General features: G+C 41.1%; 1 protein-coding gene across 2 annotated transcripts in view; it reads right to left on the bottom strand.

Moving 5' to 3' along the window:
• Positions 1-3,924, bottom strand: part of WWOX (WW domain containing oxidoreductase) — a 531,587-nt gene extending 527,663 nt beyond the window's left edge. For both annotated transcript variants that reach the window (XM_074882172.1, XM_074882173.1), the window contains exons 1-3: positions 3,742-3,924; positions 1,533-1,597; positions 220-277 (exon numbers count right to left, since the gene is read on the bottom strand). In XM_074882172.1, coding sequence (XP_074738273.1) covers positions 220-277; positions 1,533-1,597; positions 3,742-3,848 — 230 coding nt within the window. In that variant the 5' untranslated portion in view covers positions 3,849-3,924. The remainder of the gene's footprint in view (positions 1-219; positions 278-1,532; positions 1,598-3,741) is intronic.
• Between the last annotated feature and the right edge of the window lie 14,741 nt (positions 3,925-18,665).

Here is an 18,665-nt window from a genome sequence, read left to right as displayed (position 1 = left end):
GCCACCCAAGCTAGTATTTCTGGGCACATGGAAGAATTCAGAAAACCACAAATGGGTGTTTAGACACTGCTACAACTGTATCTGTATATGGATTCTGAGGTTGTACTTATTAATTTGTCTTGCCAGCTGATATTGTCACAGTACCATAACTCAGAAAGGCTACCCAACTTGAAACACAGTTGTCCTACTTGTCCATATTCTACATTTTGACATACTTACTCTACAAAATAGACTTGTCCGTTTTCATCAGTCTCCTGCTCCCATCCATATGGCAGACCTAGGAAACACATAAAACATGATCATTTTTCAGGCATCAGAGTACACTCAGATTTGACATTTAAGTGATTTCTCAGACAGACGTGGCAAAATTCTGCATTATTTCTGTAGGTAATGCAGCTACCTGCTGCATTTGAGTATTGGAACTTGAAAGAAGGATTGATTCCCTAATCACATGCAATTGCTCTCTAATAAAAGTACAATATACAGGAGATCTGGTACAACTGTAATGACTCGCATATTAAGTATAAAGATAATCTAAAAATTCATTATAAAGATTATTTCATGTTATAACACAAACCGGCAAAATGCAATTGTGCTTCCTAGTACATACACATTTCTGCACTGCACACAGTTTAGTATCCCTGATAAATATCAAAAACACTGAAGTAAATGTAGGAAAAGTTACATGTAACACATACGAAAAGTTGGAAGATCAGAACCCTCAAGTGGGTATGGGATACATTAAATCAAACCTAAATGATTCTATGAAGTTGGAAGGACAGATAAAAGAACAAATGTGACAAATCTTTACAAAATAAATTCATATATAAAAGACCCTATGGAAGTACTTAACAGATACCATTCCCAGTATTTCTAATCCTGACTGAAAAGTATTCAATTATAATTCAACCAGCTCAAAATCTACTGAAAACATTCCAGTTACAGTCACATTACCAATGCCAAAAGAAATGTGGCTTGCCAACAGTACAATACAACCCCTAGGTACGCCATCTAATTTAAAGCACTGATCCAAGATCCTTAAGAAGTCATATACCTTTGGAAGTGTCCTGCAACATGGGCTGTCTTCTGTTATGGAACAAACATTCAATTGGCTTAGGGAAAACAAGTAAAATGAAAACTAACGGGACTACTTTCTGTGTCAGGGATATTCTTTGAAGAATATAATCCAACTATAAATAATATCTGATGGACACCAGGCTATCAGAACCCAAGCAGAGAATTCCAGACTTTGACTATATGCTTTACAAGCCACAGTAAAACAATTCCTTTATCCTGGAATTAGTACTTCAGCTTTATGGAGCAAAAGAAAGCCATAAAACTGCAAAATAATCGCTCTGCGCAGACACAGCTACACAAGTAAAACCCCACTGAAACCACCTGTTATTTTGTAAACTCAGTTTGCCTAGGTGACTCGTGTCAACTAGAAGATCAAAATGAGATCTAGTTCCTGCACAAACTCCAACTGACATTTGTAACATAATTTCAGTTCATTACAACAGCTTAACACAAACCTCCTGCAACACGTTTTCTCTTCCCAGACTTAGGATGTTCCCACTGTGTTTTTTCTTCGAGGTGACTGTAGGGAAAGAAAAGCTTAAGATTAAAAAAACAGCCTAAGAATTTTTCCAATGTAACCCAAGATTTTTGTTTTCGTACAGATAAGTTTATCCAAAGACCTTGACTAGCAGACTGATTAATATGGGTGATAATGGTATCACATCTCTTCTAATTCAGAGATTTTATTCACTTAAATCCCTATAACAAAACTAATATACTCTATCGTAAGGCTTTCTGCTCTACAAACCAATAAGCAAAGTGATGTGCACATGAAAAAGGTCTTAAGATACCCAAAGTGCTGAAATCAGGCTGGATATTAAAATCTTCCATTAAATATTTTAAAATAATAACCAGGTTTTTAGATCGAGTCAGGCAGATATTACTTCAAAGAGTGTCCAAAATGACAGCTCCCCAAGTATGAAATAAAGACTGATGGCATTACTGAACAACATACACAAATAATCACTAAACTACAGATCTAGCACCACCAGCAATTTACACTTAACTTTTCCTTCTTATAATAACCACGCAGTTAGCCCACAGTGACAGCATATTGTATTATAAGAATCACAGCTGGTGGTCTGAGACTAAATAAGTACATATGTGTGACCTACAGTAACACTTGAACTTCAGGACGCTCATACACTAAAGATACAAGACTCTGAGTTACTCCTGGCTGATGCAAGATATATAATCAAATTATCACAGCTTAACAAACAAATGCATGCCCACCGAGCTTCAGTAGCTGACTGTGTGCATACCTAACTCATCACAAAGAGCTTTAAAAGTCTTAAACCAAAGTAACCCTATTCCAGCTAAGTTTAAAGTTCATATTGTTGATGAGACTTAAAAACAAATTTCAAGAATGTGCAGAGGTATTGCAGATATAAAGCTTACATTATGGTAGCAGCAGTGTAACATCTCTTCATGTCAAATATTTTTTAGACACACTGGGCAAGATTTTCAGCCAGTAAAGATATATTAATGTCACGTCATTAAATTGAATCAGTTAAGTTTCACAACAGTTAAAAAACAGACCTATTGAATTGTTTGTGTAAAAACTACGCTCAGCAGTATCTTATTGTTTTGTAGGTTTGCTACTTTCACCAAGCAATTGTTTTCTGAAAGAGCTTTTGAAGTCAAAGGAAATATACAGAAGCTTGACCTAAGAAAAACAAACATCTAGAGAGAATTTGCAGTGCTTACAAACCAAGTGCAGATAAACTAAAGCATTCTGTCCAGTGTTCCTAAAGTAGAGCTTGGGAGGAAGATGCCAACTTGCCACAGATGAGAATGCACTACACTTTTCCCCGTTTTTGTGGAAGGGAATAAATCTTGCAGCTTTAAACTGACTGAAACCAATTCCAAAATCAGCATAGCTACAGAAACCACAAGAGAGAAGATAAATAAATATATATTCCACTAAGTTAGTTAGCCCTATAGCACAGCTCCTTCTGTAACCTGTGAGGATGTAATAATCACTTTCAGAGTGGCACAAGTAGATGGTGCTAAACGCAAATTTTTGTCTCTTGTCAAAGCTGTGGTACGCTGAAGAGCTGAGGCCGAGCGTTTACAGCTTTTAACTTTCACGGTACCTGTTTCTTCTCTATTCCTACAAGGAGGAAAACGAATAAAACTACAATATTGGGTAAGGCTTAACTGTCCACGCGTGTAAAGATGACCCACAGACCCACGAGGCGTACTGCATCAGCAACAGCGGTGTGCCAGCTCACTCCTGCACCCGGAGTGCCTTGAGCTGCTCCAGCACCACTCCCACACGAGGCAGGCGGCTGTGGCACCGCACAGACCCACCTATCCGCTCCTCCCCAGCCCCTCCGACCTCCGCTCCCGCTGCCCGCCGACACCCGCGGGGCCCGGCAGGGGGAGGCTGCCGCTGGCAGCGCCCAGCCCACACTCGACGCTCCCAGGAGTCAGGAGGGCACCCCACGCGGAAACCGAGTCACGCGGAGACCAAGCCCGGCTCCGGCCCCAGCCGCCCGACGGCGGCAACCCGCCCCCCGGCAAAGGCCGGGAAATGGCGACTCCTGTCCCCCCTCCCGGCCCCCCACGCTGAGGGGGCAGCAGCAGCGGCGGCTCCAGGGACGCTGCCCCAGAGCGAAGAGCCCATCAGAGGGCTCCAGGGGCGCCCGCCCCCTCCCTTACTTCGCGTAGTAAACCCAGCCGTCCTTGGTGGTGCGCTCCTCCCAGCCCGGCGGCAGCTCCTCCTCGCTGTCCGTGTCCTCCAGCCCCGCGTACTTCAGCGCCGCCATTAGGACGGGCACGACGGGCACCCCGCACCGCTCCGCGGAGCCCCGCGCCGCCGCCGCCAGCCGGCCTGCGGGCGCGCGCCACACCGCCCCTTCCGGCCGGGCCAGCCAATGGCGCGGCGTGGCGGCCCCGGGGCACTATGGGTAATGTAGTCCGGCGAGCGAGGCGATCGCCTCAGCCCACGGGGGGCGTGGCTGAACGGCGACCCCGCCCCAGCCCCGGGGGTTTGACCGCCGCCGCCGAGCCGCGAACCGCTCAGGGGCTCTGGGCGGGCTGTCGTGGATGGCCCAGGGATCCCGCAGTTTGGGGGTACTCAGTGTTTCCAGCCCTCAGCTTTTGGAGACAGGCACGAATACAAGAAGGTGTCAGAAAGCAGTAAAATCAGAACTGTCTTTAAGCTTTTTGTCATTAGTTGTCACCTGCACTCCCGAAGGAGATTCTTCGTGGTGGCCATGTCAGTCAGAGCTCCTCCGCGCTGCTTTGCTTGGTGAGGAAGGCCTGGCTGGAGAGAAGTACCTCACTGCACTGAAGGCCTGCCTGGGAGGCTGCAGGCTGCCTCACCCACACGGCTGCACAGGCCCCGTGCCAGGCCTGTGTCACCTGGTGACATAAGCACAGTCAGCTGCAAAGACTGAAGCATTTCAGGTCAGTGAATTAACAGCAACTTATAGTTACTCCTCTCCTAGCAGCTGAGGCCCTGAGCTCTGACAGATGAAGAAGTACCTTGCCTGTTACCAGTACTCAGCTGACATGGCGTACACCCCCTGACCTACCTCAGGGATTTTGATCCTGTACCCATATGCTGACTTATCTATTTATATAACTAAACCCAACTGTCAGTATTTGTAACAGCATCTTCCCATTGCAGTCCTTTGGCAGGTGTTTTAAGTTAAAAAAAAACAAAACCAAAAAAACCTCAAACCAACAAACCCAGTGTTGGACAGAGACTGTAATCACTGAGGACTGCACCAGGTGGCAGTGCAACCCCACAAATGCAGTAGAGTGCGCTGACGCCTTTGGGTAACATTTTTATGCACTATTTGAGACACTGACCTATATGGCTCGCTCACTCCCCACTAATGGCATGCATATCTGCCTAGAAAAAGCAGCCTGAACTTTTTATGCCCTACTGCTCCCACTGCTTTACAGGTTCCCCTGAGGAATTATACCTACTAAATTATCTCCTCCTGCTAGAAATAAAAACTCGTGCATCATCAAGAGCCAGTTTTCATGTGAGTATTACTGGGAGTGTTAAAAAAGGCTGTGACCACACTCTCTTGGGTAAACATATGGGAAGGGAAACTTCAGTGACATGCTCACTTCTGGTCCAGGAAGCTGCTGAAATATTCCATAGGTGACTGAGGGGAGAGATGTGCCAGGTCTGCAGAAAATAGATTGTTTAGGTCAATATTTGAAGTACTGAAAAAGATCATTATTTTAGCAGTAGTACTGTAGGAAAAGGTAGTTGTTAGTTTTCTTCCTGTTGCAGTCTGTTAGTATTCAGCATAGTGTTCTATGAATTGTGTTCAGTGGGAATGTAGAAATCATTTGTCTGACAGTTATCCTATTCCAACCATCTGTATTGCATAAAGTGTGCGTTATGTTCTAAATGTAAAGAGCAGCATTACATTATTTCAGTGCTAAGGGTGTACAGTATACTTTAGATTAGAATGAGAAATAGAATCTTTGAATTACGTGTATGTTTGTGTATGTGTGTATACTCATTAAACAGAACCACTGCCTTTCACGTAAAAATATTTATTGAATGAAAAAACAAAGGCTTTTTTTTGACAGAGCAACATGGATATTAACAAATTGTCTTGAAGTCCTTGGTACATGAGTAATCTGATACCACAGAAGTCCTATGGGTTTATATTGTTTTCAGTGCAATTTCAGTTTCTACAAAAATATTTAAGAAACCCCACATTTCCCTCTTTGAAAATTCAGAATCAACAGAGACTCCAACAGTTATGATATTTTTCACAAATATTTCTTCCCCTCTAGTTTTAGCTACCTCCTACTTTTCAGGAAGTTTTCACTGGGAAAAAAAAAAAAAAAAAGTCACAAGTTTTGATAATTTGGTGACTCGTGTTATTTACTTAATTTTTACAAAGAATGTTGAAATTCGACCATGTACTTCAATTTCAAATTCTGGAAAATGTCTCTGTTCATTCTCTTTCAGAGTCAGAGAACTCCTTTCCCATCTTTTCCAGCTTTTTCTTTTTGCACAAATTACCTACATATCTTACCAACATAATCCAAATTACATCAAGAAACTTCATGCAGACATACAAGATTTAGGTATGATTTCAGTGGGGGTCCATGCAAGGTCAGGTTTCTGTCCATTTGTATTAAATTGCAGAACTAGTTCTGTTGGGTTTCTCAAATGGCAGAAAACAATGGCCATGATTTCTGTAAGAGCAGGACTGTAACCTTAGGACACAGACTGAGGCCTGTAACAGTTTTAACACAAATTAAGACACTTTTTCAGATCCTAAAATGATAGGAGTAATGCAGTCTTCCTCTTTATCACTTTTTCCCCATCAGCTCTGTTAGGAAAGCAAGCAAGCGAATTTAAATGGACTGAGTGTACACACTTATCTTTGAGGTATACAATATGTGCATTTTTCTGGTTGGGTTTTTTGGGGTTTGGTTTTTGGTTGGGTTTTTTGTATTGGCACTTGTATAAAGTTACTGTCCATTTTCTTGCACTGCAGAAGAAGAATGGGTCTCTGTTATTACAGTGATCTCAGTCATCATATTCATTCAGGCAGGGTGTTAAATAATCCATTCTGCTTAAAATCTTCTGTCACTTGCTTTCAGAGCCATATTTTAGCAAATAGAGCTTCAAAGATATCATTCTGATCCATTGCTGCAGCAATCCTGTAATTAATTCTTCTGATTCTAAGCATTGCAGACCAAGATTAATTCCACAGACTGCCGGAAAGTGGATAAATTGAAACGAGAAGACGTTTAGAAATGGTTGTTGATTTCACAATAACATAAATGTCAGTTAGAATCTTAATCTCATTTTCTGTTAGCCATACTTTAAACCATCAAAATCAAATATATTTGTCTAACTTCTCCATGAGAAACATTGACAAAAATTTGGTCATATAATTACACTGGCAAGACTAAGGCAGCAAAAACTTAACATTTCTTTAACATTAGTCACAGGTTTATACGTTTGCTGAATCATGGCTGTTGTATGTCAAAGATCTGAATACTGATTTAGCTGACAAGGGTTTGGGCATTGAGAGTTATCTGGGCAAGAGAAAAATAATTGTGACATATTGCAAAAGCATGCAGATGACAGCAAAAGGTTGATTCACCCTTTTGATAGAACATGTGTGTATTTGTTAGAAATCATGATTCAGGAATATGACAAAAATCTGAACAGCCCTCAGATCATAATTTTTCAGCAGCTGCCAAAACATGTTCGCATAGGTTACAGCTGTTTCTTTTCAGGTGAAAATCCTGCCTCCATGACTCATGCCTTTCTTACCTCAGCATTAGACTGAAGCAGTGTAGTCTGCATAAGGCTATGATTTTAATCCACTGGGAAATGATAAATGAATATTTGAGCTACTGCCTAGTGTGAATGTGACATGTCCTTCAAGTGCACAAATTAATTAATTTATTTTTTGTTGAGTTAAACTTAGCTTCCCATAGAACGTTTACAAGGTCACTTTTGAATTTCTTTCAAGTTATGAAAACTGTTTAAACCTTTAAAATCCCTGACTTTTTACCCAAGTTTATTTTTAGAAATGTCAATAATTTTGTCCTCCTTCATTACATATAATAACATCATTTTCAACATAACTTCAAAGTTAATAGGATTCAAATTGGCCTTGCTGTTGATGATCTTCCATTTTCATCTGAAAACAACATAAAGAACGTTTTGTATATGTAATCTATCTATAAAAACTCTGTGGGAAGAGCAGAGTTGGAATCCCAGTCATAAGAGTTTCTGCGTCCATTTTTTTTAAATTCTATTTCCAGAGTAAACAACATACTAGTGAGATGCAAAAACCTGTGGAATACAATTGTGCCTTGAAATGCTTGTGGCATCAGTAACCTCTGATAGGCTGCTAGGCCCAGAAGGCCAACCTTGTCCTGGGCTGCATCAAGAGAAGTGTGGCCAGCAGGTCGAGGGAGGGGATTCTGCCCCTCTACTCTGCTCTCATGAGACCCCCCTGCAGTGCTGTGTCCAGCTCCGGGCACACCAACAGAAGAAGGACACAGACCTGCTCGAGCGGGTCCAGAGGAGGCCACGAAGATGATCAGGGTGCTGGAGCACCTCCCCTGTGAGGACAGGCTGAGAGAGTTGGGGGTGTTCAGCCTGGAGAAGAGAAGGCTCCAGGGAGACCTTAGAGTGGCCTCCCAGTACTTAAAGGGGCTACAGGAAAGGTGGGGAGGGACTCTCTATCAGGGGTGTAGGAATAGGATGAGGGGTAACAGTTTTAAAATGAAAGAGGGTAGATTTAGATTAGACATAAGGAAGAAATTCTTTCCTGTGAGGTGGTGAGGCCCTGGCACAGGTTGCCCAGAGAAGCTGTGGCTGCCCCCTCCCTGGCAGTGTTCAAGGCCAGGTTGGACAGGGCTTTGAGCAACCTGGTCTAGTGGAAGGTGTCCCTGCCCATGACACGGCATTGGAACTAGATGATCTTTAAAATCCCTTCTTCCAACCCAAACCATTCTATTATTCAGTCTATGATATTTGAATATTGTAAAGTCTACCTTTTATATTTAATTTAATACTCATTTTTTAAGAACATGCACAGTGTGAAAATTAATGTGCGGGGTCATATTAGATGTCTTTACCTGCAAATTCTAATATGTTATTAATAGAAATACTGAACTTGTTCAAGATAATTTAAAAAATAATGGTAGGAAGTGATATATAACAGTTTTGGTATAAATGCTATAAAGGACAAGATTTTATCTTTTTATTCATCATTCAGGTAAGAACTTTCTGTCCCTCTCCAGGAGCAAACTTCACCCACTCCAGAAAAGTAAAAGTTAAATAATCCAAAAGATGAGGCAGTGTTCAGCCAAACTTTCAGCCTATGTATATGTTATTTCAAGAGCTTATAAGTTTTTGCCTTATACGCTAGTAATTTTTCATGCTATTTGTTTCTTTCTAAGCTTTCAGTATGCTTAGCCTCAAGTGCTCTGGTTCCACCAGTAGTGGCCCTTACAGGGACAAACACAGCGATAATAAAGCATTTCCTTTCTTGCATGTTGCATGATCAAGAAGTTTCTTTTTTTCCATATCTTTATATGTACATCAGCATGCATAAAAGCCTGTAAGAGAAATTCCAGACTTAGCAGTGTCAAAATTCATCATTCTGGCAACTTATTCTGCAATAACATTGACCCCCTCACTGGAGGCAGTTGTAAACCTCCTGTGGGACACCATATCTCAGCCAGTCCCCTCTACACTGGGTGTGACACGAAGTCAGTTCATTCAGCCTGGATTCTATAGCCATCCTGGAGCACTGAAAGATTGATGGAATGTTCTTCATGACCTGGTTAAACAGATCAAACAATAGGAAAGCCTCCCTAGGTACAAAACCTGTATTTGAACATACAGAGAAGTATTTACTTACATCTACTAAGTAATTATTCATCTTCCAGGCTTTAAAATTGGACACTGATAAGCCAGTAAAAAAAAAAAAAAAAGTGGAAGTCAGCTATCTAAACTCCTTTAAACATTTGGCTTTAATTGCTTTGCACAGGAAAGTGAGAGGTAAATAAAATTAATAGTGAAAGAACAGATTAGTGGTAAAGTTCTTATACGTCCATGTGATGAACACTTTTATTCACTCCTGATTTCACAATCTCTCTCTGAGTTCAGGGATACTACTCACACATCTAAAGCTAAGTTTGCAGCATCAGACCTGGAGGGTATAGGAAAACGTCTGGTTCATTTTTTCATTATTAATGCAGCTCCTACCTGAGGCAACAGTGAGAAAGATAGACTATGCGTGTGCAACATTACCGGCAATGGAAGAAGGGGAATTACTATTATATTTGAAAAAGAAGATGAAAGTTGATATTTGACCAGAAACATGAAAAAGATGAAGTTTTCATTCTGAGAGACTTAAAAACATTCAGATGACTTGTCTATAATTACTCAGGAGAAAGCAGAGATGAAGCATAACTAAAAGAAATAGAAAAATCATTATATCTGTTTATAAATATTAATCACTGGTGCCCTTTCTTAATCAAATTAGCTATCACTCCTGATTAATCTCATGTTTAACGAGCTTCTCCACACTCATAACAATGGATGTAGTCCATGCGCAATGAACACAGTTCAAACACAGTTGTTGTTTAGATTAAACTCTAGCATTTCTTAGAAAAATTGTTCTCTCCTAAAAATTGTTCTCTCCTAAAAATTGTTCTCTCCAAAAATTATTTCAGCACAATAATCCATTGTAACTAAGTAACTGCATGCTTCTTTCCTTGATCTAGTAGGTTAGTGACCAGGTCTGCCTTATTTATGAAAGCAACTCGTTAGAATAAGTATTGAGCACTGACAATGTGCAATCACTTTACAGCACTCTGGAAGAAAAGGTACTATTTAGGTACAGTATCAAGAAGATCAGATGGAAAAGACACTATCTCTGCTGAATAAAACGTTCTAATCCACATCAAACTGCCAGGAAAAAAGAGACCTGCTACAAAGAAAAACTATTTCTGATCAATTTTGCGAAAATATTGTAGTGGACTTTTTTCTCTCTTCATAGGTTGGCTGCTGGATTATGTCAAGAAAAAACAGGACTAATACGTCAGAGAAGTTAGTGCAGTATGGACTGCAGTAAACTTATTTTGGAAATACTCTGAAAAATCTTGAGCTGATTCTGATTTTGCTTAAACTATTGCTAATGGACATAGTGACCTTTCAGTTGTGAGAGATTTGAATCCAGCTTATATTTTAAAGGAATGTGTAATACATTTGCATAAAGTATCATAAGTCCTTCTACACCCCCCTCTCAGTTACCTTTGGATGACCATACACTGTTTGTTTATCTGTTTAAAAATCTTGCGTTTGTTTCCTTCTCTCTCTGAATCTCTAACAGTCATCCCAGTGAAGCACATCACATCTGGTTTGCGGTAATAACTTTATTTCCTTGGTAAGACTGTGGGAATTCTTCCTCAGTGCATGATACTCACAATCCTGTAACAGCATTTCAAGATGTCTGATAAGAACTTGATTTTAAAGGTGCTTCATCAGCCAGTTCAGGATCTCCATACGCTTGGTGTGAGTGACACTGTACCTCTTAGAAAAGTATCCACGAATGCAGGGGAAAGGGACCAACTATCTAAATTCATCTGGATTTCATTCAAAGTGCACATGACCTTCTGCAAAAAAATGTGTTATGCAAATCATGGTGGAGGGCCACCTATAACAACAAAATCATGGCAAAACAGTTCTTAGGGCTGGCCAGCAGGTTTAGACAGAATAGAAGAGGGCTCCTTATATGTTTACTGAAGGGATAGAGAGAAGCCTGGCAGCACAGGCTTGTGACACCTTGTTTTTGTAAAATTTCTGTGTCAATCATTAGTCCTGTTTCTTTGTTTGAAGTTAAATGGTCTACAGTCTCACGGAGCTGAAAATGTGTCCTGCAGAGTCAGCCTTGTCATCTAAATAAAATAAATTAAATAGCATGAGACTTAATGCATGTCCCTGAGGCATTTCACTGGGTACTTCTCCTCAGAGGTCTATTATCTTCTGTTTATGGTCCTTCAGCCAATTTTTGTTCTGCCTGAAAATCAGTCTGAATTCAGTAAAAGGCTAGCAGTACATTCATTTACATTCCTGACGTCTACTGATTCTGTAATTCAGTAACAAAAAAGCAGTCACAGTTGCTTAATCTACTAACAGTGTTAAGATGATCTAATGAGAACAAAAGCATTTATGGAAGTGCAAATTAATGGATACAATGGATTTCATTTCAAACGTTACATAATGACCTGGAAAACACAGTGCCTTTCACTGAATGGTATGTCCCTATTGGAGGAAAAAATTCAAATGGCTAAAATCTCATGTTGGCACCAAGTAGCTAGCTGGATTTTCAAAAGGGTTTAAGTTATTGAGTGTTCTATGCTGTTGAACCTTGGGCCGTCAGTCTGAATGTACTCTTAAAAACCTGGTCATGAGTTCCCTTGAAAGTCTAGCTTTTATTGTACAAGATGTTTGAATTAAGGTATTCACCTTTCCTTGCTGAATGAGAATATATGTTCTGTGGTTTTGCAGAGGGACCAAAGGGAAAGTTACTTCCAAAAATAGTCTGTGCTTGTGCAGCCTTTAAAAATGAAAAATAGATCTTTAAAGAGTAATGGTTAACAATGTGCCCTCATTACTCATGTTTAAATTGCTTTTCTTGGCACGAAACATTTCTATGCTGGAGCCTCTATTCTCTAGCTGGAGAGAATCCAGCAGTTTAAATCTCTGATCAAACTCACAAAACTCTTCACAATTACTCTATCTTAGGTGGTAAAATGAAACCCTCAAAATATGTTAATAAAAATCTTCAAACACACACTTTTGTATCCCTAAGCCAGATACAACCCTCTAATGGGGATCTTCTGCTACAAATATTCAACAAGTGTTTGGAATACTCAAATGTAGCATATGACAGTGTTAAAAAGCAGATCTCAGTCCTCTCAGCTAAAGATCATATTCCTGAATGTTTTTCACATTATTCACTAGCTTCTAATAACAAGTGTGATTCCCTTGGAAGCAGAGCTTGATGACATACTATTTAACTTTTTCCTCAATAAAATTCAGTTGTATCTTGATCTTACAGAAGAATGTGAGGATCCATCCTAGTTCCTGACACAAGAGGGGGAGCAGAGATGCCTCTGTAGTAAACACACCACTATTGAGCAAGAAGGTGGGAAGAAGCACAAGTAAGAGAAGCAGAGATTCTTACCTTACCAAGATACTTCCAGCAATGTTTACTGTATCACGACAAAAAGATAGTATTAAAATCACCATTTCATACTACCTGGTTGACATGGCACCTGAGGAAGACTTGAGAAACAATCACAGATTATGGCAGTTGGTGTGCTCTCGCTTTCTCAGAATTGAATTTAAAGACCAAAGGTGCACCTATAGCATCTGAGGCAAACAGTTGTCAGCTCCATTCTTATTGACTACATAGCTTCCAAAAATGGAACTCACATCTAGCTGTCTCAGGACATGTGTCTTAGAGGATTTGACACTGTAGACATACCCTATTTGTTCTGTCCTGAAAAGTATCTGTTCTCATCAGCTGTTTTGGGGACAATAGCCTGTACAATCACTACCAGGCAAAGCTGATCAGAGATTTTTATACTTTTTACCTATTCAGCTTTTCATATTTTTTGCTTCCTTTCTCCCTACCCCCCTTCCCTGTATCCACTTTCTCTTTCTTTTTCCCTCCAAGAAAATAAAATTTTAAAAAAACCTCAAAATTTTCTGCTTAGTTTGATCATTTTTCCCTTCCTGGTTTTTTGGTTTGACCACAAAACCAGACAACCCATTATTCACCCAGGTCTACTAATGAGCTCCTTTCTCAGAGTTTTTGTACCGGGCATAATGAAGAACATCTGCATCTTGTGTATGACTTGACATTTCCCTGCCTATTCACCAATGGCCTTTTTCTCTTTTCTTTCAATGACTGAATTAACACTGCAATACTACTAAGGCAATGTATGGGAAAGGAAACTGGCAGAGTCTCCAGAACATTCTATTCTTATCACCTTCCCTTAATATTTCAGTAGAATTAACCAATTCATATGGTAATCATTTCCTTCTAATCAATGTTTCATATGTAACCTTGCTTATTCACTCCTACTTATTCCTATTTGCAAAGAAAGCTGAATGAGACTACTGGGGGTATGCGTCTTTCATGATATTGAGAACAGATTAATAACGCTGACAGCATGCTAACAAAAAGATGTTTTTCATTAGTTAACACTTATAAATAATCTGTTAAAGGTTACAGAGTGCTTAATGTATGCCTTAATAAACAGCTATTACATGGACCAGCCAACCAATAAATTGCTTGTAACTATAAAAGCTTTTCTGATGTGCTTAAAGTACTTCTCAACCTTTCTAAAAACAAAGGGCCACCTACTATCCTGAAAAAAATGCTGACTGCCTAGTCCTGTAGAAATGGACTATTTTGTGCATCGCTGCCACAATGTGTTTCATATTAATTTATTATATTTTATTATTCACATTAACATATCTCTTTTTATTTTGCCTTGATGGCTTGGTCATGTGCATAGGATAGTTTAGGAGACCATTTTTTTGAAAGGGAAAGAGACCGTTTTGCAAGCTACCTTGTGATGTCTGGCAAACCATCAGTGATCCAGGTTGAGGCACAGTGATGTATGGTACACACTGCGCATGTAAGGTGCTATTAGCAGTTTCTTTATTAACTCTTACTGGAAGTGTATTCATGGACTTAGATTCCAGTCATTAACATTATTGAACAGCTGCATACACACACACGTGTGCGTGCAGATACAGTTTCTATTTCCTAAGAAACCATATGGTTTTAATTTAACACTAGTTAAACTATGGAGTTTCAGTAGGGCATCTAATGAAGAATGAAAAATCTGGATGTAAAATTTGAAAAAAGGCAGAAAAGCTTGTCTTATGGTGGGTAAGGACTACATTAAGTTTCCTGGTGTCCCTGCTATGTCAGCGAGATCCAGTGGATGTTACTTAATTGCCATATATTGGCAAAATATTGTAGGAAAAATTATAGTGCTGTGCAGACAATAGTTTGGGAAGATTGATGTGCTTATAAAATCCCTATGAGCCCATTTATCACACTGTCTCTATAGTAGAGTATACAAAAGAAAGCTGAAGCTGTTTTCTTTGTTACCTGTCTCTTATCTCAAAATCTGCATTTGCTCTGTCTGCATTCCAAGATTCCACAGTGTAATCTGGGCTGATCCCAAGACCTGAACTGGATTCTCCATGAGGTCCATTCACTGCCATGGGTTTTTTTGGCTAGTCCCAAGATAAATGCTTCCTTACAGAATCACCTGAAAAATAATTTTTTAAAAAGGATATTCATATATGATTATTTTAAATTTGCTAGGGAAAATGCATGAAGTAGTTTATGTTCTTTGTAACAGGTATACCAGCAAAATGACCTATGAAAATGTAGTCCTATGTCAGTTAAACTCATTAGGAATAAGTTCAGGAAAACATAAATAAAAACATTACACCTCATTTGAAAGATCCCTTGTCCAGACTAAACACACCTGCCAAATCTTTAGAAAGATCTCAAAGTACTGCAGCAGTATTAGTAAAATTTTGAGCCTGATAACACTTTGAACGAGTTATGTATGTTCCATTTTATAGACGTGGGATGCAGCCTAGGAGATTAAGCAGATAGATTTAAATTTCTTTTAAAGCACTGGAGAAATTCCACTGAGGTCTTTGCATAGAATTAGTACCAAAGTTTTCATGAACTGAAGACTAAACAATATTCACGTAGTTGTCTTTACACAACAGATTTTATGAAATGTAGGATTTATGTGGCCAAAGGGCTTCTTAGCAATGTCTTTCAACTATCTTTTATAATATTCAAAAATGGTTACAGTGATTCTTAGTAAGCAATATTCTCAGCAAATGTTGTGTTTTAATCAGCAAAAGAACATACTAGGTGGTTGAAGGTAATACGTATGATGATTAACAATAAGAATGGGTTGATAATGTCAATAACTCCAGAGCCAGGATAAAGTTAGGCATGAGTAAACATCTTTGAAGATAATGTGTGAACCTCTGACCTAGGTGCTTGGAACAGAGGAAGCTGTTTCTCCTCTAGTGTACCAACATAATCGTGCCTAGAGACTACAGACTACACAGTCTTAAGTCTTTGCATTAGCCGTATTCTTACAGGAAATGGTTTAACTAATGGTGTAGCATGTATGAAATTTAATTGCAATAGGAACAGAAGTAGTTTTCTCTTCATTTCTCTAATCAATTAAAATTGTAACATTATAAATACACAATACATATTTGAACCAAGACAAATATCTCAGTCTTCAGCAGACTACAGTGAAATTAACTGCAACAATACCTTCTCAAACTTGGACAGGTTTCCTAAAATAAATTCACCTTCAGTATCCCTGTTTGCACTTCCCCATATTGTTCCCTGCTTAATTAGACACTAGCCACAGTTTGTTTCATGCTTTTAATCTGGGTATTTTTCACATTGCTTTAGCTAGCTTGGACTGATTGCTCAGCTAAATATGTAAGATGATAATTAGATTAACAGCATGTTAGATTTATAGAGCAGTTCAACGGTAACTCATTATTGGCTACACTAATCACATAGCACACACTAACATAATTACTGTAGACATACTGGAGTAAATATGAAATATAATATTTGTCAATTGAATGCTTGGCATAGCATTACCTGTCCCAAGAATCAAAAATAAAGTTCCTTTGATATGGGCTTTTTCTTAGCAGGGAAATTTGGGATCTCTGTCAGAGGACAGGGTAGCTCTGGCAGGAACAGTCCTTGCCCTCCTCACCCTCCCAGCTGCCATCTTTGTTACGTGGCACCCGGATCCTTCAGCCTGGGCAGTCCCTGTGCTACTCCCACACCCGCACACTCAACTGCTGCACTGGGGATGGAGGTATTCGTTAGTTATAGTGCATCACACACCCCAGGTCTGACTCTTGGCAAAGAAAGATAACCTAGTGGCTGAGATACCGGGTCCAGAAGATTTCCTTTTCTTTTCCTTGCTTGACAGTGCTTTATTTCAATCCTTAAATTTTTAATGCTTCATCTTCCCCTTTGTAAAACAGGGATAATAATCTTCCTTCCGTCTGTCTAGACAGTAAACTTTTTGGAACACTTTGTTTTGCCATGTACAGAAGAAAGCCCTGAGCACAAGACATGCCAATATTTTAAGTTAGAATATGTAACTCTGATTACATATAGGGGAAAAGTTAAACAAATCTGTCATCTTTTGAAAAGGGCTGGTTCTGCAGCTGCTGGACGCTTCTGGTTAAAGCTGATTCTGCTCTGGGAAAGCAGCTTGGTTTTCTAACTCTTACCTCTTTTCTTTCTCAAGAGTCCCACAACTCATCCTTCTCCTCCTTCTCACACTCCTTTTGCACTCCATTCCTTCAAAAGCAGACAGCAGGACTAGCAGGGATACATTTTCCTACCAAAATGTTTAATCCGTGGTAAATACCTGTTTGTCTAGATAGAAACTGTGAGTGAAAACGCGTTTCAAGTGATTTTCTAGATGCCTTGAACAACACCGCACGGAAGAGCAGTGCCCCTGATATTGCACATTAACCCCAGCCCCACTATCTCCGCTCCTCCGCGGTGCTCCGCGGGGGTCTCGGCGGAGACGCGCTCCTCGCCTCCAGAGCCCCTCCGCGGGCAGCTTCAGCACCGGGCGCGGCGGACAGCGCCCACGCAGCACCGCCCCCCGCGCCTCCTCCACCGGGCACCGCGGCCGGGGCCGGGGTCGCCGCCACCGCCGGAGACCATGGCCGGGGACAGGGGGCCGGGTCCACCCCACCGCCGGGGACCGCGGCCGGGGACAGGGGGCCGGGTCCACCCCACTGCCGGGGACCGCGGCCGGGCACTGGGGCCGGAGCCGCCCTCACCGCCGGGGGCCGGGGCCGGGGTCGGGACCCGGGGTAGCCCCCACAGCCGGGGCCCGGGGCGCTGCCTACCAGCCGGAGCCGTCCCGGCGCCCAGCTCCCTGGCGCTTCGGCAAGGCCACGTCTCGATGGCGGGTGACCTCCGGGGACAAGGAAATGATCTTCCCCCCGAAAAAAAAAAAAAAAAACCAGCAGGTGGGCGGTGCGTGCTGTCTGCGTGCGTGGGGGGAGCGCGAATGCAGCGTGGAAACAGTTCCTCCAGCCCGCTGCGGCTTCCCCCGAAAATTGCCCTTGCTCTTGCCCACCCACAGCTCCCTCTGGGCCCCAGCAGAGCAGTCAGGAGAGCCGCTCTCACGGGGATTTCTGAGCAGGGACCGTCGAGGGCCAGCGGCGATGTAGCAGATGGCATCGGTATTTAGGGCAGCCAGCACTCACGGGCGCTGCTATGCTGGAAGACGAAACCTCTTGCTGCTGAGATACCCCCTTGGCCCCCTGAGGATTCACGCCTCTTTGGGGCTGGGAAATCATAGGAAAAATACCAGGGTTTTCTCTGCTTCTTTCCTTCTTGAGCTGATGTCTGGGTTTACTAGTTTAAACACCTCCAGAAATGAAAGCAGCGTAATAGCCAGTAACAATAGTAGAGGAATGACAAGTTCCTGTTTTGACCCAAAGTCTGTTGAAGTAAATTGAAAAACAGTCTTTTTCCTTCAACAGTTTGCAAATCAGGCCTTTGCACCCTGAACAGACTGAAGGATTTCACTAGTGAATACATCTCCAAAGCAAACAACACTAAGACCTAGTTCTGCTTCTGTGTTTCCCTCACTGGGAAGGAAAAATTCACTGCTATTGAAGGAGGAATAAGTATTTTCATTTACAGTTGAGTTTTCTGAAGAAGCAAAAGACCTGGAAACACTGTCTTTTGAACAGCCATCTTGGGCAAAAGCACTTGACAATGCTTGCCTTAAAGCAGATTATACTTCAGCATTTGTGTAATAAGAGTTTGAGATAATCTAGTTGAAACCCCCTTGATTTCAACAGGAGTCTTTCCATTCACTTGAAAGAACTTTGGGTCATGCCCTAATAATGCAACATTAGGAGGTTTCTGCTCCACTTTCCCTAAGGATGTATGTTACAAAATGATTACCATTACATGGGCAAATAATGTAGTACT

Source organism: Strix uralensis, chromosome 12, assembly GCF_047716275.1.
Source record: "Strix uralensis isolate ZFMK-TIS-50842 chromosome 12, bStrUra1, whole genome shotgun sequence".
NCBI lineage: Eukaryota > Metazoa > Chordata > Aves > Strigiformes > Strigidae > Strix > Strix uralensis.
The sequence above is the reverse complement of the archived record's forward strand: the minus strand, read 5'-3'. Positions and strand labels throughout refer to the sequence as shown.